Genomic DNA, 23,403 nt, shown 5'->3' on the forward strand with positions numbered 1-23,403 from the left:
GACACCGTGTGACCGTCATACAACACGCATTCTCAGCAGACTGAGACAGGAGTACTGCATGTATAATCCTAAAGCACCCACAGTAGTAGTAACGCGAAGAGGTGTTGGCAAAAGGCCAGTGAAAGTGTGGGAAGAGAATACTAAAAAGTACTCGATTATCCCAAAGGATGGCAGGAAAGGGGGGTGAACAACAGAACAAGGACCAGAGGGTCCAGCAGACAGGTGACAGGCTGCATCCAATCCTACCAGCAGCTAGATCAGACAGAAATAAAACACCACAACTAGAGGCAGGACCGCTCAGACTTCGTTAAGTAAAACCACCCGCTTCCAGGTTGTCTATAAAAGACATACCTGAAAGAAAAGAAGGGCAGGACTGCCGCAACTACCTGCCACAGGCTGGATGGCTCAAACCACCGAATCTCTCCTCAGAGCTGCGGAGGCCAGGGGTCCAAGGTCAAGGTGCCGGCAGGTGTCACCCCTCCGAGCCTCTCACCTTGGCTTAGAGGCGGCCACCTCCCGGCCGCGTCCTCACGTGGTCTTCCCGCTGGGCTCACGCACCCCCGGTGTCTCTCAGTGTGAATGAACTTCCTCCTCTTTTAAGGACAGCAGCCAGGCTGGGTTAGAGCTCGCCCGACTGGCCTCATCTCAAAGGTGTCTTTACAGGCCCTGCCCCCAGAAGTCACATTCTGAGCCCCCTGGGGCTGGGACTTCGACACGGGGTCTGAGAGGACAACTCAGTCCGTAACAGACACACACAGCGCGAAGGGCGAGCGTAAGCACGGCGGGCTTCCCGCATGAGCGGCAGACAGAGCGAGCGCCACGCTCAGCAAAACTGCCACAGGGGAAGAGGGACGCTTCATAAATGACACAAGGGCCAGGTCACGAGGAAGACGTAAAAAGCATGAACGTTGAAGTCTCTTAGAACAGGAACAGAGCACAGGCGGCAGAACTGACGAAACTGAAGGGAGAAAAAGGCAAGCCCGCCCCCGCCGGCAGCGCGCGCCCCTCCCGCGGCGAGCGAGCCGGCCAATAGGCCGGAGGCCGCAAAGGGCTCGAGGCTCCCAAGCAGCGCGACTCACGAGCTTCGCAGCATGTACGTTCCCAGGGCCCTGAACCCGGCACCCACAGGAGACAGCCTTTCCAGTGACACACGGAAAGTCTGTTAACGTAGGCCACATACGGGGCCAACAAACACGTCTCAACTGAATCAAAAATTCAGAGCCTCACAGAGCAAAATGACTGCCTGAATACAAATAAATGGGGAGAAGGGTACGGCCTCTCAGGCAGAAGGATTCCAAATAATTTATGTGGACACTGTCCTCAAGGAGGGAGCATAAACCCCACTGTGAGCAGTGACTTCCTTCCAAAGGGTCCCGGGAAGAAAGGCGGGAAGGAAAGTCACTTCCCCGAGAAGGAACCTCGTACACACCACCTCAGCCAGGTGACCAAGGCCAATAGTGAAGAGCCGGGGAGGGTGCAGCTCAGGGGCAGGTGCGTGCCCAGCACGCATGAGGTCCTGGCTCCAATCCCCAGGGCCACCATTAAAAAGCAGAACAAACAAAAAACAACAGAGAACACTGAATATACCGAAACGCCCGCTAACAGGAGAACGAACCAAACGTGCTACATTTATTCAGTAGACTCCAGCGGTTACAAGCAAGCAGATCCATGCGAGTCAGCACGGCGCCCCAGGGGATAAGGGAAGATACAGATTACAGACGGCTGGGTGGTAGTTACGGACATTTTAAAAACACCAAGACAATACCGCTCCCTTATGACGTAAAGGATGGGTGAGTGCAGACTCGCGGGGGTGGTCACCTCTGCAGGAACTGGAGACAGGGCTGTGACAGCTGGCTAAAGGGCCTTTACAAACATCTCAGTGTGTTCTTTCTTTAAAAAAAAAAAAAAAAAGGGCAGGGTAGGGAAGGGAATGATCACTTCTGAATGGTGGGAACGTGGACATGTATTATTTGTCTTTTGGGGTCATTTTCTCAAGTTTCATCTACAGCGAACTTGCCCTGCTCAGTTGCATGCCCCATTCCACTCCCAGCAAGAAGGCAGGTGGCCCTGCACACACGGAGGACAGGTGACACTGAACTGCACAGGTGATCCAAATGATGTTCAAAGTAAATTGTGACAACAAGTGGTTTTAGCCTTAACTGACAGCTTCGGCGCTACCCGCCTGTCAGCTGACACCCAGCATTCGTCCACATGATAACGTAAAAGCAGACTGCATGGGAAACACTTTTCCTTCCAGATGAGGACTTAAGAACGACCCATCTTATACACAGAATTAAGTTCACTAAAATCCCTTCCTTCCAGCGCCATCTGGTGGGGAAAGGAGGCACCCTCATCTGCGTCTTTCATAGAAACGCCGCCGTTGTGGGTGTCAGAGCTCAGTTCTTCTCGACGGAGCCCCTCCTTTATCCTGGGGCTGCTGCGAGGTCCGCCAGCATCTGCTTGCTTCCTTTAGAGCCTTCTTCAGACTAAATCCTTCAGGTCAGGTAAGAAAGATCTGCTCTTTCCTCGTCTCCTGCTCAGAGAGTCCTCCTTTAGAATTCCGGAATCAGATGACACTCCTCCCTCGTGAGATGACCCTGCAACCGTAACCCGCGTTCATCCACGTCTCCAACCTCCAGCACCAACAACCCCAGCGGCTGATTAATGTTTAGTGTCGTTTGCTTCTACATAAGCTATGAGGACCAGCATTCCTCATTTAAGGGACTTTTAAAATACCAGTATCACATAAATGCGGAGTGGGAATTACAGACCGTTCCCTCATCCGAGCACTGGATGAGACAGTAAGGGAAAAAAAAACACAGGGCAGGAGGGTAGAGCTCAGTGGCAGAGCGTGTGCTTAGCATGCACGAGGTCCTGGGTTCAATGTACCTCCATTAAAAAAAAAATACAGTATCTTGCCAAGAGCCAATAAAATAGGCCAGATTTTGCAGACATTAAAGAAAAATACTGATGTAAAAAAAAGGAAAAACAAAAACAACACAGTAGCAGGGTGATTAATCCCCCAATTTGCAATGCTGAGTTCCTTCACCCGTTTACAATACAGATTCATAAATGAGCAGGTTGGTAAAATTACTCTGGAAAATTCCAGATGTACTCAGACAAAAGACAGCAACTCCAGATGGTTTTCCCTTAGGGTTTTATGTGGCTCTGACACCACCCGAGCTTTATAACCTGTGCAGTGGGCACCTTTTACCTGTCTCCACAAGTGCACGAGCAGAGGATGGAGACAGAGTCCGAGGCGCTCCCTCCGAGGCTCGCGGTCTCTAGATGTGGGTGCGGAGTTAAATTTACTGCGTGTCAGTCACCTCAGTCAGATGGTCCTGGAGGTTCACACAAACACACTGGGTTGTCGGCTTAACGTCTCCTTCCTCCAGGCTGACAATAAAGACACTGATCCCTGTGTTGGGGCTGACTGAGGAAAGTTCGGATCTGCTCAGAGTGGCCGGGAAGGAACACTCCAGGTCGGTCAGGAAGTAACCCAGCAGGCTCTTCAAGTAGCCGCCGTGACTCACAACCAAGACGCTGGCCGCGAATCCCGGTGCGCCGGGCTTGGACTTGGATCTGGGGGCACAGTTATTCCCTAAAGGAAATCTCTCTGCCAAAGAAGTTTCCAGATGGTTGCTGGGAGCTTCTTGGGAACACTGTTCATTCTGACCTGCTTCCTTCAGAATCAGCTGACAAAGAAATTCAAAAAAGTCTTTCCCACGCATTTTCACCTACAAGGAAAGAAAAAAAAAAGTGAAATAAAGTGACATTGACAACTATCTTAAAACATAAACATAACCATAACCAATTGGGTTTTTTTCTATTATAAGTACTATGAACCAGATGATTTCTGTACTTCTCTTCAATCGGGAGGTCCACAGACACTGGTGAGCGAGTGCCCACAATATTTCTGGAACCATGAAGGCTCTCTGGGGACAAAGATGAGTAAGATACAATTCCTGATTCCCAACTTGAAAGCACACGGGTCTAGCTGGGGAAACCTACAAGCAGACAGAAGCCCATAGATCATGTCATGAGATGGTATCACGCAGAGCTGTTTAATGAGCCAGACAACTTTCAAACTGCTTATGAGCTAAAATCCAGAAACATCGCACATACACAAGGAGTCAGAGGTCAGCCCCTCTGACACGGGCAAGCTCGCCGACGCTCCCCGGACTGCGCACCTGGTCCAGGGTCTCTCCACCGGGCGGGGTGAACACAGGGCACTCCTCCCCAGCCGCTCGGGCCATGGCCCTCAGCTCGCTCAGCGGCCTGCCTTCTGCAACCCCGTATTTCTGCAACGATCCAAAAGACAGAAGGGCCTCACGTGAGTCTGCAGGACAGTTCAGGGCACATCTGTGACAGTTTCATGACAGTCATCTGGGGAACAGGCCTAGTCCCTTCTGCTCACTTGCTCAAGTCTCCTTGGAGAAAACGCAAATCCAGATCCACATGACCTTGAAGCTCATCAGCTTTTTAGGGTCTATCAAACTGACCCTTAGCATGGGACACAGGCCACAAAGGAAATACAAACGGCCAGGAAACACGGGAAGTCTACCTCATCAGGAACCTGCAGTGTGAAAATTAAAATGGCACCTTTCACAAGACATTAAATTGGAAGGCCAGAGAGATCACTAACAGCCAGTGTCCACGTGACAGAGATTCTCCCCTGCATCATTCGTGGGGCTATCCGCTGCACAGCTTTTCTGGAAGGGAATTTAGCAATAAGCACAAAAGCCTTTGAAAAAGTGCACACTCGGTGATTCCATTTCTAGGAAATGTATTACACATGTGTACAAAGAATTAACTACAAAGACGTTTATTTTAACATTATATATGTCAGTGGAAAATCTAGTCACAAGTTGGACGTCCTAAGCTAGGTGCGCAGTAGCTTGGTCAAGTACACGATGCGGTATCAGCGCAGCAGGACAGCACGGAGCCGTTAATCAGGGGTCATAGCGAAGTGCATCTGCGGGCACCGAAACACACGGCGAGGGAGAAAAGTTGGTTAAAAAACAAGTAGGAGAGCATTTAGAAAAATATATGCACAATCAGACAGACAGACAGACACAAATAAAAAGAAAGACGGAAAAGTAAGGAGCACACACACTGCAACATTCGGGGTGTGTGTGTGGCAGGAATTGTTACTTTTCTCCCGAAGTGTTCTTAACTATTAATTCCCTACAGGGACAACGGATTACTTGCATAAAAAAATATTTAAAGAGACAAACAATTACATATGGTTTGCACTGATGATGCCAAAAGATTCTAACACCACCTCAGATACAAGCGCAATCATGAAGTATTACTTTTTTATAAGAACACATGCACCTTCGCCAGCTGCTCTTCCAACCCTCAAGTCCAAGTTCTTACACCTCAGCTGCACCTGGAGCAGCCTCCATACAGAGGGCCATGAAAACCTCCACTTGCTTCGTTTTTACAAGAATGGAAACAGCCGTTTGTTAAAGGCCCCGGATGCTATGCCGGAGCATGTCAGGCGAGGAGGCCAGGGAGGGGGGACAGGACAGCAGTGACACGGGGCACCCCCATGCTGAGGCTGCGGCATGCGCCAGGGGGCTAATCTAAATGCAAGCGGCCAAGGGCGTGATGGGGAGAACCAGAGACGGCTTGGACACAGAGGGCAAGATGTCGAATCTAGACTTGGGAGATCACAGAGGGCCACTGCCTCCGGGGGCGGAAGGTGGCTGGGTTTGGGGAGCAGGCATTTCAGGCAGAGCAGAGTGCAGAGGCGGGGGTTCAGCGAGGACAGAGCACGGGGCGTTCGGGCAACTCCAAGAAGACCTGGCAAGAAGCACGTGACCAGCGGTCCAGAGCACGGACACGGGCCCGGAGGCCTCGATCTGAACCTGAACTCTGCCACAGACGAGCTCTGTGGCCCTGGGCGTGGACTCGGCCTCTGGGTGCCTTAGTTTTGCTTCTGTAAAGTGGGGGTTAAAGAACGAGGTTTTGACACCTTCCAGCCCTGGGTTCTTGTGAAGATGACCAAACCTGAAGCTCGCAGCTCTTGGAACAGCGGCAGAACGTGGTGAGCAAACACGGCTACTGTGAGGCTAAGCCCGGGCTCCAAGCACAAGGGGAAAGGAAGGAGGCAGCAGAGCAGACCCTGCAGCGCGCAAAAGCCAGGTTAGACTCACGGCAGCCTCTTGCGGGTCAGAGAGAAGGAGCGAGCTGTTTCATACAGGCACGCGGCCACCAGAGCTTGCAAAGATCACTCTGGCCGCAGCGGGCAGACTAGACCGGAAAAGGGGGAGCAAGACAGAAAGCAGGAGAACCCCCGTCCCAGGGATCCAGGCGGCAGGCAGCCCTGAGCTGCCACAGGAGGGCAGCAGTGGGTTCGTTGAGATGAAGGGTTCGGGTGCTACTCGGAGGAGGGACCGGATGACAAGACATGCAGCGTGGGACACAGGGAACAGCGGAGAATGGTGTCAGCAACCGGGCAGAGCAGGGCGCGGAGCCCCACTGGCCGGAAGCGGCCGCAGGGCATCTGGATGGGAGAGCACGACGCTGCTCGGGAGACGGCAGAGGAGCAGGCGCGGCCGGCCCACGACGACGCGCCCTCCTACTGCGTGTCCAGGGTCCACTGAACTCAGAACACTTTTCTTTAACAACACTTGAGCATTGGTTCTTGGGCACAGAGTGGGCCCTTCCGAGGAGCATTTACACCAGAGCCCTAGCGTCTAGGTTGAACTATAACAGAGAACACACGCAAGCGATGCAAAGCAGCTCTTCAGAGACGCCCTAGCCATCCTGTTCCCTCCCTCCCCAGGTGGAGGAGCGCGCACGGGGCTGGCAGGGAGGCTAAGCGCTCACCCGGCGGTGTCACAGAGCATCCCCAAAGCACTGCTCCAGGAGGGGACTTGGGGTGAAATCTCAGACCTAAAAGTGCCGTATGGTTTTAACTAAATCACAGCTTCAGGAAGACCCATCGCTGGTACTACGACTGACATCAAAAAAGTCTATTCACGCCTACAGTTAGCAGGGAGGACTGGGAGGCCGGGGAGATAACGTCACACTTTTATTGTAAACTCTTCTGCACTAAGGTCTTGCAAGCATCCCTTGCTTTTTATAATTCGAGATGCCTCTCTCTTATGATTTTAATAATTAAATGAGACACAATCTATGAGAGTAAGACTGTCACACAGGAGAGTCCTAACAGATTAGCTGATTTCACATCCCTGGCTGGAACACCTTCAAGCTTTAGTCGAAGGATAAACTGAGTGGTTTACCGATGACTTACGGTAAAGGATAGTATGTCGCTGGATTACTTACCCTCTCCCGCAGTCTTGAGTCATATTTTACTGTCATATCTTTGCAAAATCTGCTCTTCTCCAAAATCCCATGCACGGTCTGCAAATCAAAAGAGAACTGTTCCTTCTCTCGTAAAAACCATCCTTCCGGGAGGGTTCCAGACGGTGGCAGAGGGTCCTGAACTCGCCTCCTAGCAAGGACAGCACAGCTATAACTACACATGGGATAATGTCCTTGGAAAGGGACGTGAAAACTGGATGGACAGCGCCTCCCCAACAAGGGGTAAAACGACAGCATGGAGTAGGACAGGAGGGGCAGAGAGGAGGACAGAGGGCGCTCGCCAAGGAAAGCCCACAACCAGGACAGCAGGCCACAACGGGGAGGGGTCAGCGGGTACCACTCCCTCCTGGAGGAGCCAGGGATTCAAGTTCCATGCCAGGCACCCCAACCACTGCATAGGAGATAGGAGCCCCCCAAACCTCTGGCTTTGAACCAATAGGGAACAAGTCCAGGAAAACTGCAGAGGTGCACGGAACCAAAAATCTGCTCTGAAACAGCCAGTTCACAAACTCACTCAATCCAAAAACCAGAGCAAAAACCACAGAGTGAAAGCACATGGACCACATGTGAAGGAAACCCACTTACTAATCTTGAAGCATCTGCCAGAGGGGCAGGAGCCAGCTGGGACAACCCCCAGGGACTGAGTCACTGTTGGGAGCCATTTGTGTGACCTCGGGCTACCCTGCCAACGCCAACCCTAGTAGGCGCCACTCTGGAATTCCCAACCCAAGCCGTCAGCCCGGCTGAGAGCCCTGCCATCAGCACCCACGGCAGCCGTGGCCCAGCACACCTGGAGGGTGTGCGCAGCCCACACAGGGCCGTCCCTGGACTGCCTCGCACTGGTGGCCAGACGGGCCGTGCTTCTGAGCCCTACAGGACACTGCCTACATACGCCACTCCTGCAAGACTGGGAGAGACAGCTGATGCGTCTAACACACAGAAACAAACACAGAGATCAGTCAAAATGAGGAGACAGAAAAGCATGTTCCAATCAAAAAAAAAAAAAAAAAAGATAAAACCTCAGAAAAAGAACTAAACCAAATGGAGATGAGCAATCTACCTGCTAAAGAGCTCACAGCAACGGTCACAGGGACGCTCCCTGAACTCGAGAGAACAACAAATGAACACAGCGAGAACTCCAGCAAAGGGAAGGCGAATGGAAGAGAGCACCAAACAGGAGTTATAGCTGAACCGGAAAACACGCCAGAGGTGCTCAAAAGAAGACGGGATGAGGTAGAAGAGGTCAGCGACCTGGAAAACCAAACAGAGCAGCGAAATGCAGAATTTTTAAAAGTGCAAATACCTTAAGGGACCTCCGAGACAACATCAAGTGCACTGACACGTGTGTTGCAGCGGTCTCAGGAGAAGAGAGAGGTGATCAGAAAATTTTTTAGAGAAATACTGGCTAAGACTTCCCCTCATGTAGGGGAGGGAGCAGACATCCTGGTGCAGGAAGCCCAGAGACTCCTTCCGAAAAAGGAAAGTCCAAAGAGACGCACGCCAAGACGCGTGACAATTAGAAAGGTAGACATCAAGGATACAGAGAGAACCCCGAAAAGCAGCAGGAGAAAAACTTCTTTACACGCAAGGAAAACCCCGTAAGGTTCTCAGCAGATTTTCCAGCATAAACATTACAGGCCAGGGTGGGGGCAGGACATACTCAGGGTGCTGGGAATTGTGCACCCAGCAAGGGTATCGCTCAGAACTGACAGAGAGACCAAGGACCCCCCAGATAAACAGGCTGAACGAGGCCATCGCCCCCTAACGAGCCCTGCAGGGAATGTGAAAGGGGCCTCTCCAAGCTGGAGAGAAACGGTACTAATAAATAAGGAAACATTTGAAAGTAAAAATCTCACTGGAAAAGGTAAATATGTAACAAAGGTAGTGGATCAATCACTTATAAAACAAAGATGAAGAGGCTGAAAGACAGAAAGCCACAAAATTACAATAATTAGTTAAGAGATGCATAAAACAAAAAGGCTGTAAAATGTGTCAGAAGCGGTATAAACACGTGGGGAGAGGGAGAAAGAAAAGCTGTGGAATGTGTTCAGATTTAAGCTGCTACCAGCTTTAAAGCTGGCTGCTACTTACACAGGGCGCCACGTGTGAACTTCACAGCAACCACACAGAAAAACTTACACTAATGACACAATGGAGAATGAGAGAGGAGTCTACACACAATGCTAAAGAAAACCACCAAACCACAAGGGGAGAGAAAGAGGGAAGAAAGGAACAAAGGGAAACTGCAGAAACAGCCGGCAAGCAACGAGCAAAGCAGCACTAAGTCCGTACCTACGGACAGCGACTCCACACGCAGAGGCACTCGGCGCGCCGAACAGACGCAGAGGGGCCGAGTGCACGGAAAAACCAAGACCCACGCACGGGCTGCCCGCAAGGGGCTCGCTTCCAAAGAAAGGACACACACAGACTGCAAAAAGGTGGGAAAAGATACTGCATGCAAATGGAAATGGAAAAAAGAGCTGGAGTGGCTACACGCAGATCAGACAAAGTAGGTTTTAAAACAAAGGCTGTAATAAAAGACAAAAAACATTACATGATAAAGCTTTGTCCCCCGAATTCACTGAGACTGCCGGGTTCTCTCTGGCTTCCACCAGTCGGGGGATTGCCTTGGCCGGAAAGCCAGGACAACAGAGGGCTCACCTTGCTTGGGGACGGCAGCCCACACCGCCTCAAGACCAACATCTGAAAACTGCTGCGCACATTTTGTCCCGTTTTCTAGCTGTTCGGGGGGGGCGGGGGGGCTACATTCCAAACCTGTTATTCCCTCATGGATGTCACAAAAGTCTCCTTCCACTGAGCTTTTAGAAGTTGATCTGGTTCTTCTCTAAATCTCTGGGGCCATTTTTACAGTAATCTATGCCCTAAAGATACTTCATGCAAGTCTGTCGTGTTTCTACAGTAACACAGTTCTTTGCTAAAATGTACCTGGGTTCCAATAGCTGACGTCTCTGTGGTGTTTCCACTGGCTGTTTCTCACGACACCCTCTTCGCCTTTCTCAGGCATTTTGTTAGACATTTTCCCCAGGCTACTCTAGTTTAAAAATTACCAAAATAAAGTATAAAAGTAAAGTGGAAAGAGAAGAAATAAGTTCTGTCAGCAGAGAGAAGGGGACTGGGGACGATGTGTGCGGATGATTTAATCCCCTACAGACTCTGGGAGCAAATATTTCAAGGTTACAAGTGTTGAGAGCTTAAACCTTGACTCTAAACTTACCTGCTTTGTCCTCATGAGGTCACTGGAGAAAACATGAGTAAACTTCACGTTATTAAGAAATATACCAGCAGCAGCTGCTTGTTTAAATCCAGTTTCTGAAAGAGGCTCATCTATTCCTTGTCCTGTGGTCATTGAGAAGGAAAAGTAGCATTCAAATATACACATGTATATATACAAAGGATGCGAATAAAAATCTTATGTAAGAGAATACAAAATACAAAATAGCATTTATCTATTATTTTATTAAAAGATTTCCTTAAGTACTTTTGCAGACAACTTTTCAGAGAATTGAAAGCAAGTAAAATTAAGCTATGATCCCATAAAGGCTCAGAAGAATATCTGCCTGATGGGAACCGGGTGCTGGTGACACTGTCCCGAGGTCCCCGCTCACGCTCACCCATCACTTCACCAGCGTGTTTTATTAACGCTGCCTCTGACCTTACGTTCTCAGCTCAGCTGCTGCATCTGGGTGGTCGGATTATCACTTGGAAAAGTTCTTCTTTATCTCCATTGCCCAAACTCAGGAATGTTCAGTACTGCAAACCACTCTCAACAAAGGCCGAAAGGCCTTCCAGTCATTTAGAGCAAACAACAGTTGAGTCAGTGACTCAACACACAAGGAAAACAATCCACCGTGAATGAGAGTCAGCAGAAACAACAAACAACAGGTCTGGAACCACTGATGCTTCAGACGCGGAAATCAGAAAACAGAGACTATAAACTAAATCACAAAAATAAGCAACAAGAAGCCATCAAAAACAACCAGATAGCTTTCTAAAGAACCAAATAGACCTTTTAATAAAGAAAAATGGAACAGCTGAGGTGAGAATGAAATCCCTCAGTGGAAAGGGAGATTCACTGGCCGAGCAGCTTACTGAACCCTAAGGCAGGGCCGAAGCTGTTTCCGGCACAGACAGGAGGAGATGGAGCATGTCTCGGATCTTAGAGACACCGAGGAAAGAACGAGGACTCCCAGCTACATCCAGTGGGAGCTCCAGGAAGAGAGAAAATCAAAAACAGGAAGTAGGGAATAAAGACCAGGAAGTAGGGAATAGAGAACAGGAAGTATGGAATGGAAAGCAGGAAGTATGGAATAGAGACCAAGCTGTATGGAACAGAGAACAGGAAGTATGGACTAAAGAACAGGAAGTATGGAATAGAGACCAAGAAGTACGGAATAGAGAACAGGAAGCATGGAATTGAGAACAGGAAGTACGGAATGGAGACCAGGAAGTATGGAGAACAGAAATGAGGGAAGACATAAATCTACTGATGAAGGAAATATGGTGTACACCAAGCAGAATAAATTATTTAGGGACAAAAAAAGTCCTAGGTTTTGTAAGAGAAACTGTAGAATACCAAAATAAAACAAGAAGACAGAGAAAGACAGACTACCCACCATGGGACACCATTCAGCTGAGAGAAGACTTCTGAACAGGAACAATGGAAGCCAAAAAAAAACAGCAGAGGATAGCTTCCAAGAGCTAAGAGAACTGCTCGTCTAGAACTGTCTGGACCAAAAAAGATTCAAGAGAATAAAAACAGAGTTGTCTAGAATAGAATCGACTGAGACTATCTTCACCACCAACCAACTTACATGAGAGGACTTTTCCAAAGAGATGCTTCAGAAATGAAGTTCTGAGACACAAAAGAAATGGTTAGGAGAGAAACTGGCAAATACACACGTAAATCTAAGTGAATGCTGTCTAAGTAGTGAATTAAATAATAATGCCTACGTCGCGTGGTTAAAAAAGGACAGGACTGAGATACTAAACAGCGCATACTTCTTAGTATTCTAGGGAGGGAGTATTTATCATACACTTAATTAGGTACGAATGGTAAAAATTTAAAGGTAACCATTAAAAGAACAGAAACGGCTTCTTTCAAGGCAGTAGGGAAAGTGAGAGTGGGCTGGAAACAGAAAAGAGAAACAGGCACTTAAGAAGTAAAGCTAAGAGAGAAGAAAAAGAACGGAGAAAGAATCACAAAGGACAGGTCCAAACTCACCAGAAACCAGAGTTAGCGTGGACAGATCAGTCTCACCAAGTAACAGAAAGAATGTATTTTTTAAAAAAGAACCAAAATTAGCTACCTACCATTTACAAGGCAACACTTAGGACATCAGTACATGGCAAGGATGAAAGGAAAGGGATTGGAAAATATGTAACAGGCAGATTCCAATCCCACAGCTGAAGCTGAAGCTGAAGCTGAAGCTGAAGCAGCCACATCACTGTCAGAAATGCAGGACTTCATGACAAGAGCCTTGGGAAGGAGTGTGAAGATCACTGTAAATAATCAGCGATCCAATTCAGCAGGAAGATACAGCAATTTTTAAACTTGCATGTGCCTAACAGAATAGCCTCTAACTATACAAAAGCGAACACATAAAGCACAAGGTGACAGAATTTCAGGTATTAAAAGGATGAGCTGGCCATCACAATGGGGAACTCAACATCTCTCACTCACAAACGGACACCTAGGTCATTCAGGCAAATGAGTAAATGTACAGAATGAGTAAAGTACAGAAGATCTGAACAACAAAATCACGGTTGATTATTTGATATATAACTCCAAACCCAACCAGGAGAAAACATAGACTTTTCTCAAGCATACAGTGGTAGATTTATAAAAACTGACCATGCTAATGAATTTCAAAGACATGTCATCAAATAAACCATACTGTCAGAACACAAAGCAATTGCTTCCTAAGTCGGTCAGAGAAGACGAAGCACAAAACCAAAAGGCCCCTCATTCGGAAATTTAAAACCCAGTTCTAAGCAACTCAGGAGTCAATGATGAAATCATAAAGGAAATTTAAGATACTTGGTGCTCGATACTTATGAGATCACTACAAATCAGAACTGTAGGTGTGCAACAAAATGGCACTTAGACACACATAAGGCTCGAAGACTTTCTTTCTTTTTTAAAAAAGGAGGCTCTAACTTAAAGAATTAAGCATCTAACTTACAAAGTTAGGGAAAGAACACAAAACAAACCTAAAAAAATGGATGTGAACACAAAAACTTTAATTCATGTTCAACTGTCAGCTTGGAATGAAATGAAACAGATGAGCAGGACCCACAGACAAGGTGTTAGGGATGTGAGTTCAGAGGATGCTTTGAGTGGGGCCCATCTCAGTGGAAAACAGAGGTTCTTTTAATTATCGGACTGGTTTCCAGGAGAGGGAGTCAGGCACACGGAGCGTGAAAAGCAGTTTCTGCAACCCCAGCCGCCCCTAACCAAGTCATATCAAACTAAATACATGCTTGTATAATCCAACTTCAGAAACAGCATGTCCAGCTGAAAGCTCGCCCAAGACATTCTTCACAAAAGCCGGACCAGCTGGGTCACAGCGAGATTAAAAGATCTGAACCCAAATTAACGGAACAAGGGAGGAAGAATCTGTCCAAGTAACAATCCTCCCACGTGAGGAGCCCTCTTTTTAAACCACTTATTCGTTACTACTAAAAATAATAAGCTATCTTAGCAGAAAAATGCCATTAACACCAGCCAGCAAACTTTGTTTCCAAATATGAAATCATTTTTAAATCTGGGCAGAGATATTTTAAGACAACTAGACCCAATATAACTCTTTCATCAGCTGACTGGGCCACTTTGAAGCTGCCCATACATGACTTGGAACAGGCTTTTTTACACCCAGTTCACTCGAGAGACTTACTCCTCTTGGTTACCATCTGCTCTGATCCTATTTCTGTGACTAAGATGTTTTAATTCCGTAATCCCAGTTCACAGTGCAGAGCTGCCCCCGGTCCACCCGACCCCACCAAATCTGATTAACCCACATTTCACATTAACGCAAAAGGAGAGGGCTGAAGTAACAGTCAGAGAATACCAACCTTGAATTATTTTCTCCCTGTTAAATCTTGTTTCTCCACTGAAATAGATGGGAAAAGCCTTTATTACCGAATTAGGTTATTTTTGAAATAAGAAAAAAAATCAGCAATGAAAAGTAATGATATTTGTAAAGACAGCATAATCTAACCTGTAAAAATAAAATGTATTCTCAGATACACGGTAGGATACATAAAACAGATAAACAACAGCGTCCTGCTGTCGAGCACAGGGAACTATACTCAATTTCTTGTAATGACACATATTAGAAAAGAAATTGAAAAAAAAAATGTATGTATATGTGTAACTGAATCTTTGCTGTATATCTGAAACTAACACTGGAAACTGACTACACTTCAATTAACAAATAAATAAATAGATATATTTAAATAAAATATGAAAAAATAAAATAAATTTTAAAAATAAAATAAAATATATTCTAAACTAATATCTGCAATCATCTACGCACCTAATTGTTGAGCTAAAAACTTCAAACTGCCCCAAATTAAAATACATATATAGATCAATCTTAAATGAACTGAGGATAGAAAATGCTATTATAAAATGACATGAATATATAATTTTTGTTAAATAATCTTCTTAAAATAAACAGGTTGGCCAAAACCACGTTCACACGCAGCAGGACCGAAACATGACAGCGGGCCGTCTGCCACGGGGCTGAGTGACCCAGCGTGAGGCGGGGTGAGTAGAGGGCAAGGGTGGCGCAGACCTACAGACCCGGCCCCGCCTTCCAGTCCCGAGCTGCTCACCCTGCTCCACCCTGCAATGCTGAGAACTATCTGCAGCCCACCCCGAGGGATCAGAAAACCAACCCAAACCCGTTCTGCAGCAACCAGGACAGTGACGGGACTAGAAACTGTCACAAAATAACTGAACTGAGGCTGGAGGAGGGGTAGGGCACCTGGACAAGATGGGACAACAGAGCACACCTCCAGTCAAACACACAAAAAGCTATCAGGGAGAATCCCGTAGCAGCTTCTGAGCTCTTTTCACATGCTGAGCACAGGGTCAGGCACTGGACACGAGGATGCTGGAGAACGCGGCCCCTGCACCGCGTGTATCCTGGACAGAGAACTGGATGTGGTGGGGAAAAACACTACATAGGTTTCTTCAGATTAAGTTGTTTCCTCATTTGGAACCAAAAGTCTGCAGCCCACACCTCTGCCCTTCCATGTGGACGAGAGGTGAAAACCTCAACAGGAAACCCCGCTGCCCTGTGTCAGGCTCCAGAACAAAACTGCTCTGGCTCTGTAGTCACCAGCTGAGTTAAACTCAAGGGTCTCAGTTTCCTCGTCTGTAAAATGGGGACAATAACAATCCCTACCTCACAGGACTCTCGTGGTAATAGAGGGAATACAGGTAAAGATTTAGAACACCACCTAGCTTTTAGGAAGCACTAAATGGTTGCATCTGTAAGTCATTTTCAGACAAACTGTATAGATATCAAAGATTTAGCTTACTGCATTTTAAATCTTTTAAAAGTTGTGAAATAAACAATATACAGTATAATGACAAAGCCAGCAGTCACGTACCACCACCCAAGTTAACAGATCACTGCCAGCCTCCTGGACCCATCTGCTTCCATCACAACGTCCTCCTTCCCCAGGGGACCCTGGACCCATCCCTTCCATAACAGTGTCCTCCCTCCCCAGGGGGTCCACTACCAGGACGTTGGCCTGGTCAGGTGCCTGCCTTCCCCCAGAGCTTCCCTACCAGTGTGCAGTGCAGGTGACTGCCTGCTGTTGAACTTGATAATGAACTGCTTCTTGCCACATGTGGTTTTCTGTGTTGCTTCTTTTGTTCAACATTTTGTGAGATACATCAGTGTTGAGAGTAGCTGTACTTGCATTCTTGTTACTGTGTAAACTCCGCTGTCAGAATTTACCACAATGTGTTACATGGTCCACTGCTGACAGACACTTCGCACGTTTCCAGTTTGGGGCCGTGCTGCCATGAACGTGTCTGTACAGAACGCAGCCAAACCTAGAGCAGGGGTTCTCAAAGCCTGGTCCTCGGCGTGGCACCACTGGCACTGCCTGGAAACTTGTTGGAAATGCGGAGTCTCAGGCCCCACCTGCCCCTAGACACACTGAACCAGAAAACTCCGAGGTGGGGGCCCAGCGATCTGGGTCTTAATAACCCCACCAAGTGATGCTAGTGCACGTGAGTGCTTGAGATCCACTCGAGAACTGGTAAACAACTCTTTGTAAGCCAAGTTTTATTGGAATAGTCACACCCTATGTCTAATTATTGTTTACGACTATTTTCACACTGTAGTGGTGGAATGGAGCTGCTCAGACAGACTGTCTGGCCTACAAAGCCCAACCTCTCTGATCCTTGAACTAAAGATTCTGCCTAGTGATGGATACCTGGCACTAGAACCTCTAGGCCAGAGGGTGTGCAAATATTCGGCTTGATTAGATGATGCCAATGAGGTTGTACCAATTAGCACCACTCCACAGTGGTGCACAGCCTCACCATCACTCAGGAATGTTAAGTTTTTGATTCGTGCCTACCTGGAACCCAAACAGTTTACCTCGCCTTGATTTTGATTTGTATTTCCCTGATTACTATGAAAGGCTCATCTCTCCTGCTTTGTTTTAAAGTGAAGCACAGGTTTAAAAAGAAAAAAAATCTCACATGGGATTGATTCACTAAGATCCGGAAAGGAACGTCATCAGACCTCCAGGACAGAATCACAAACTCAGGTCTCTGCCTGGAATCTCGCCCCTTGTTTACAAAAACGGCCATCTGTCAACGTCACCTAGAGCGGTGGTTCTCAACGTGAGCGTGTCTCAGGGTCCCTGCAGGGCTCGCTGTAACACAGCCTGGGCACCTGGCCAGCGCCTTCTCCTTCCTGAACACCCAACATAGCCACCCTGCTCCGGAGGTAGCCTTCCCTCCCGGCCCCACTCCGTGTCCACCCATCCCAACTAAGCACCCCAGCTCCGCGCTCCCGTTTTACCGGCACCGCGGCCGTGAGTTCTCATCTGGGCACCAGCTCACACTCGTACTTGTGCGGCTACCCTGCGTCCAGCTCCTTAAAGGCACAGCCAGAGGCGGTATCTCCCTAACATGCCTGGAACCTGGAGGAAACCCTGGGAAATAACAGAAGCCCCGTGCACGTCCTCTGTGGATGGAAGGTCATCTGGAAATAGCTATCAAAATGACAAGTCTGTTTACCCTTTGACCCAGTAGCCCTATTACTGGAAATGTCTGCATTCACCTATATTTAAAAGAACATTTGTTACAGTGTATTTCTAACAAAAGACGGTAAATAACCTAAATGCCCTTTAACAGGAACTGGTTACTTTAACAAATCACCAGTGGAATATATACCTAGTGGAATTCTATGTAACCGTGTCCCCTGGAAAGAATGATTTTTGAAAAGACAGAGAAAGATCACCAAGACTTACTCAGTAGAAAAAGCAAGGTGCAGAATCCTAAACAAAGATTGCTAGCTTTTTAGAAAAAGTAAGACACAATAAACATTTGGATTTGCACAGAGACACTGAAAGGACACACAGGAAACTATCAGTGTGGTCACCTGTGGGGTGTCAGGACAGGAAAACTTGGGAGAATTGTTCTGTTTCTAAACATGTGGATGTACTGGCTTAAAAAAATACACGACAACGAAATGAAATTTCACAGAACTACGTGCCACTGGCTTGCAGTATTACCATTCTCGAGGTTAACGTCAATAAAAGATGCCTTATGCTCCAAAACTCATTCAGAATCATGTGAAATGGGTATGAAAGCAGAGACCACCCTCCACTGTTCACACCATTTTCAGCAAAAGGAGAAAAAACAGCTGTAACACAGTAGAAGGTGTCCTTTAAGTCAGCAGAAATGGCCACTGGCGTTACTGCATTAGTAACAAACACTGGCATTCTGTAGGGCTTTTTTTTTTTTTTTTTTTTTTGCTTTCAAATGACTTTATAAACATTATAGAGTAGGAATCTAGAAATGGATTTTTTTCCCAAAAATGTACATAAACATTTAGCTTTACAGCTTTTATCAGCTTTATCAGGAGGTTTGTGTGACTCCTTGAAGCAACTGTTTAAAGTTAGTTTGTTCTGAAAGTGGGAAAGAAGAGCAGGTGGCTGCACCAGGTTAGGGAGGTGGAAGGAGCGGAAAGGTCAGAGGAGTGCATTTTGAAGGAGTCAGGAATAACTCCGCTCATTTTAAAAATCTGCAGTGCGATTCGTTTCCAGAACAGACACCCGGCTCTGCAAGCATCCAAACGCTGATGCCAAGGCAAGTCTCATGACCAGCCATTTATAGTCCTGCAAATATGCAGCGTTCATCTTGTAGATTATCACGCTGTCCTTTACTTAAAAAGACATTTTATTTTGTTAGTTCTGGTTGATACTCTAAGGCATTTCTTTAGAAAAATCATACAGGAAGCTCAATTTCCCGATCACATCCTTTTAAAGAATTCAAATTCAGTGGACAAGTACTCGTTTTGCCACAAGAGACAAGTCATGGGAAATCAGTGTACATCTGGGGCAGGTTTTCAAAATGTACATGCTTTGGTGTGCATGGAAGTGGAGTGTACGCTCCTGATGTTCAACCATGAATGTGGCTTCATTCTAACCCCTCCACACCAATTAATCCACGTGAAAACACAGATCTCCAGGGCTAGTAATATGGAGACTTTCACTCAATGGTTTGGGGACAGAAACGTAAAACATCCAGTCCACGTTGTATTTTTGTCTAGATACAGATCAGTCTGAGTTGCTGTCTCTCCCAATGAATCAATCCTATTCCCAGAAAACAAATATCGCAGGAACATAACAACCGCATATAGCTTTATACAAGTTTACAGATGCTCCGATGTTCATTTTGCCTGCTTCATTAACAAACGGAACGATGATCAGCATCCAACAAAAACTAAGTAACTGCCAACAGAGGCAGAGGAAGACAAAACAAAGGAGTTTGGCTGTCAATAACTGTACTAACTCATCATCTTTAAGTAATTAAGAGTAGATTAAATTTAGTTTGTAACAATTCTGAAAGAGCTGGCTAAAAATGCAAGTGGAGTGGGATGGTCATGCAGGCAACGAATTGCAAACACCTACGAACAACATTTCAGGGGAACCGGGGTCTTCAACGTGCTGTGCAGGTGGCAGAGATGACAAGTGACTGCGGTTCTCAACAATGCTGCTGTAGGATCACGAGCAGCTACAGTTCAGTAGGCTTAGTGGACTTGAAGTTTGAAATCTGTTCCAAAAATGACACACACTGGTACTCTCTCCCCATTATGAAGATGAGGATCAACACACACTCAGTAACAGCACAAGAGTCATAAAGGACGTGGTTAAACTTGAATGGCATTTTAAAAGTCTGTGCATTATTGGAAGCAGCACTGCTCAATAAAATTATCCAATTCTGAAAAACATTGATCACGGCAGGGAGGGAATAGCTCAGCAGTAGAGCGCATGCTTAGCATGCACGAGGTTCTGGGTTCAATCCCCAGCACCTCCATTAAAAATAAATAAACCTAGTTACCTCCCCCCTCCCCACTCCCCAAAAACAACCCCCAAAATACTGATCATGCTATCAGTTTCAAAGCATTTGACTATCTCAGAGTTATACAGAATCAGGCAATAGAAAGCTCAGCATACATTCCCAATTTTACACTAAAGGATTCAGTCTTGCTGATTCCAGTAAGAGTCATTGTATTTAATTCTGGCGGTGATCAATCAAGGTGGAAACTGTTCTCCTGAAAGAATCATCAGTTTCTAGCTTGGAAAACTCTGAAGCTCCAGCCATAACCCTACCAATTATTTCAATACCTTCTCTGCACTTTGTCATGTATAAAACAAAGCAAAGCTTTCTTGCCACTCTGCACAACTGTTATTAGGAGAAATTTAAAAAATAACCTGTAAAATGGCTGGTGATACTCAAGCAACCTACAAACACTAGGTTTTCTCTCAGTAAAACGGGGGAGGGCAGGGAGCAGGACAGGTAAGCAGGGTGGCAGTCCTACCCACCCCTTCCCCGCCCCCCGTTTTAAACCCCGCCTCCCCAACTCTCCGTGTGACTTGAGGCAAGTCACCTGCCCTGTCTGTTTCCTCCCTTGGGAACTGAGAGGCCCTCTTTGCCTCGCCAGGTTGTTGTCAGACTTTAATTACAACGGTGCCTGGCACATGATAATTTATTAAGACTTATTTTTAATTAACTTCTCATATGATTTCTAAGAGGAATCAATTTTAAAAATTAAGCCTTTTAAGAAGGAGGGAGGGGATAAAATCCACATTCATACAACTATGATCTATGAAGAATCTAAATAAAACCTTATTTTTCAAGGGGTGGTTTAGCCCAGGCTTTCCATGATCTCTGAGCTTCGATCATGTGTGAGACACTGGGTCAAGGCATCCAGAAAGTGCTCTAACATTAGAAGAAAGGGGAATCGGGGCTCCAGTTCCTGTTCTGCTACTGATTGGCTGTCTGACCTTAAGTAGGTCACACAACGGTCATTCTATAACCACAGGGATTCTATAAAATGGAGAGGCATGAGGTAGAGAGAGAGGAACCTGATTTCTAGTTCAGCCATTAAAATCCCGAGAATCCTGAAGGGACAACTTCAGGCAATGGCCAAGATGCTCTTCCTATAAAGGAAGAACAGCACAAAACAGACAGCAGCTCAAGTCGGCTTTACAAGGGTGGTCCACACTGGTGTTCCCTGCAAGCTCCGCAGAGTCACAGGCGCTACTCAGTCACCTGTGACCCAGGCCTCTGACTCACACTGTCAGAATGCTGGCCCACTAACTACACACGCACTGGAGGCCAAACGGCATCTGCATTAGCGCTGTCTTTATAGAAATAAAAGTTACGTAATCCTCAGATATATTCCTCCCCCTCCATCGTGCTACACACTTTACCCTTCTGCCGTTTAACCGGCACACTAACCCAGTGAGCTGGGTCCTATCACCACGCCCATTTTATGAATCAGGAAGCTGAGGTCGTAACGATTCACTCGGTTATAGGAAGCCCAGGTTCCAGATTCTGACCTACGCCTATCTTGCTTGAGAAATCTGTGCTCCTGGCCGTCCTGAATTTCACTTCCCCTTAACATTGGGCAAGTAAGTGTTGAGAAGGAAAAAGGAAGAGACGTAAAGACATGTTAGCATTTAGCTCCAGGTAACGTTACGCGGTGATGCCGGCGGCTGAGAATGGCGAGGCCCAATTTCCTCCTCCAGCGACGTAAGTTCTGTGGCAAGACGTCAATCTCAGACCCGAGCCTGGGGGACCGACTGCCCTGCCAACGAGGGGTCCAAGGGGACGGCAGGGACCGAGCGGGCGCAGAACCAGGATCGGGAACGTCGGCCTCGGGCCGTCCTGCATCCTGCAAGCCCCTGTGGACCGGCTGGGAGGTGACACGGTGCCGGAGGAGCGCGGGGACAGGGCTGTCCTGCTCCAGCTGCCACCGGCGGCTGGGGACCTTGACCACTGACTCCTCCAGACCTCCCTGTCCTCTAGCGGGACGGACACCCGACACCTGCCTTCCTGCTCGGCGTCGCCGGGGCAGGACAGGCCGGAAGCGGGCAGCCGGTGGAAAACACCTAGAGAACCGCCGGGCCGGGTCTGGGGGGAGCCAGCGGGTCGGGCAGGGCGAGGGCGCAGACCCTCGGTCCCTCCGCCCAGCCCGCAGCGCTCCACGGAGGGGAGAGGGCGGCCCGCGTCGGTAATACTCACTGCCGGACCACGGTCAGAGCGAAGCGCGTCATCCCGCCGGCGCCCGCACGGAGCGAAGCCAAGGCCGCGCCCGCCGTCCTCGCACCGCGCCCCGCGCCCCGCGCCCCGCGCCCGCACTGCGCTCTCCGCACCGCTTCCGCACCCGCCGCCGGCCGGCTCCGCTGCCATAGGCCGAGGCAGCCTCCACGTCACTCCCGGATGGCCAATCAGGGCGGAGGGAGGCCGGCAAGTCGCAGAGACTGGAGCGCGACGAGGCCCCGCCCAGGGCCGTGGCGCGTGCGCCCCTGCGCGCCGGCCGGTGATTGGCGCGCGGCAGGTGCGTGCGGCCCCGCCCCGGGGCCGGGGGCGGATCGTGCCCGGGCTAGCCAGTCCCCGGGGCTCCGGGCAGAGACGGGGGCCGCCGCCCGGGCTTGCGGTTAGTCTGACTTGAGGCTGGAGGGCAGGGCGGCCAGCCAGACCCGTCCGGTCCTACGACGTTTGCGTTAACCCGCGACTCTGGGGGTGTAGGGTCAGCGAGGTCTGCGTGCTTAGACCCACCCGGCCTCCGCCCCAACTCCGCCTCCGCTGACTCGCTCCGGGAGCAAACTCTTGAGCCGTCTGCTGGCCTGAGCCCCGCGCTTGGCCTGCCGAGCCTGGTTTTACCAAAGAACCCCCCACCCTTGGTATCTAATCCAGCTCCTCTTCCTCCCCCTGATTTCTAATCAAGTTCCTCTTTCCCCGACACTTGAATCAGCATCTCTAACAACCTCTCAGGGAAAGAGGGGCGTTTTCAGAATGAGGGTGGCGGGGTCGTTGAGGGGGCCCTAACCCAGGGCGGAGATTACCATGGGGGTACACTGTGCGTAGGAGATACTCCATGCATGTGTTCTGAGTGCCTGAATGAACGAATTGGTCCAACAGATTCTCCTGTAAATTTGAATTGGAAGGCTAATTAAGTAGTTATCTGTGAGGGCTAAAGCAGAAAGAAATCGTTAAGATAGAGAGCTCCAAGGGAGTGTGTGGACTGAAGCTATGAAGAAGCAGAAACCACAAATACTACAAGCTTAAAAATAAATTTACAGAATGGAAGGGAAGAACAGGCAAAGAAAATGGGAGAACTGAGTAGACACACAGGAGACAAGCAAGGCAGAGACAGCCTGGTCCCTCCTTCCACAAGCTCCCAGAGCACCAGACACCCTTGTAGATTATGGTTTTTACAGTGAAACCCATTTGTTTTAAGGTGGTCTGAGAGCATTTCTAAACCTAACTAAAAATAGCCT

General features: G+C 48.2%; 1 protein-coding gene across 3 annotated transcripts; it reads right to left on the minus strand.

The window, feature by feature from the left end:
- Window positions 1-1,584: 1,584 nt before the first annotated feature.
- TIGAR (TP53 induced glycolysis regulatory phosphatase) lies at window positions 1,585-22,290 on the minus strand. Of its 3 annotated transcripts, none has more exons than XM_032472917.1 (6): window positions 22,145-22,290; window positions 14,428-14,465; window positions 10,571-10,692; window positions 7,297-7,374; window positions 4,191-4,301; window positions 1,585-3,737 (listed from the first exon to the last, which is right to left on the minus strand). In XM_032472917.1, exons 1-6 carry the CDS (start codon window positions 22,174-22,176, stop codon window positions 3,309-3,311), a joined length of 810 nt encoding a protein of 269 aa, XP_032328808.1. In that variant the 5' UTR covers window positions 22,177-22,290; the 3' UTR covers window positions 1,585-3,308. The 3 variants fall into 3 exon arrangements, with proteins under 3 accessions (XP_032328808.1, XP_032328807.1, XP_032328809.1); XM_032472916.1 differs by lacking the exon at window positions 22,145-22,290 and adding an exon at window positions 21,460-21,562; XM_032472918.1 differs by lacking the exons at window positions 7,297-7,374; window positions 22,145-22,290 and adding an exon at window positions 21,460-21,562.
- Window positions 22,291-23,403: the final 1,113 nt, after the last annotated feature.

Source organism: Camelus ferus, chromosome 34, assembly GCF_009834535.1.
Source record: "Camelus ferus isolate YT-003-E chromosome 34, BCGSAC_Cfer_1.0, whole genome shotgun sequence".
Classification (NCBI taxonomy): Eukaryota; Metazoa; Chordata; class Mammalia; order Artiodactyla; family Camelidae; genus Camelus; species Camelus ferus.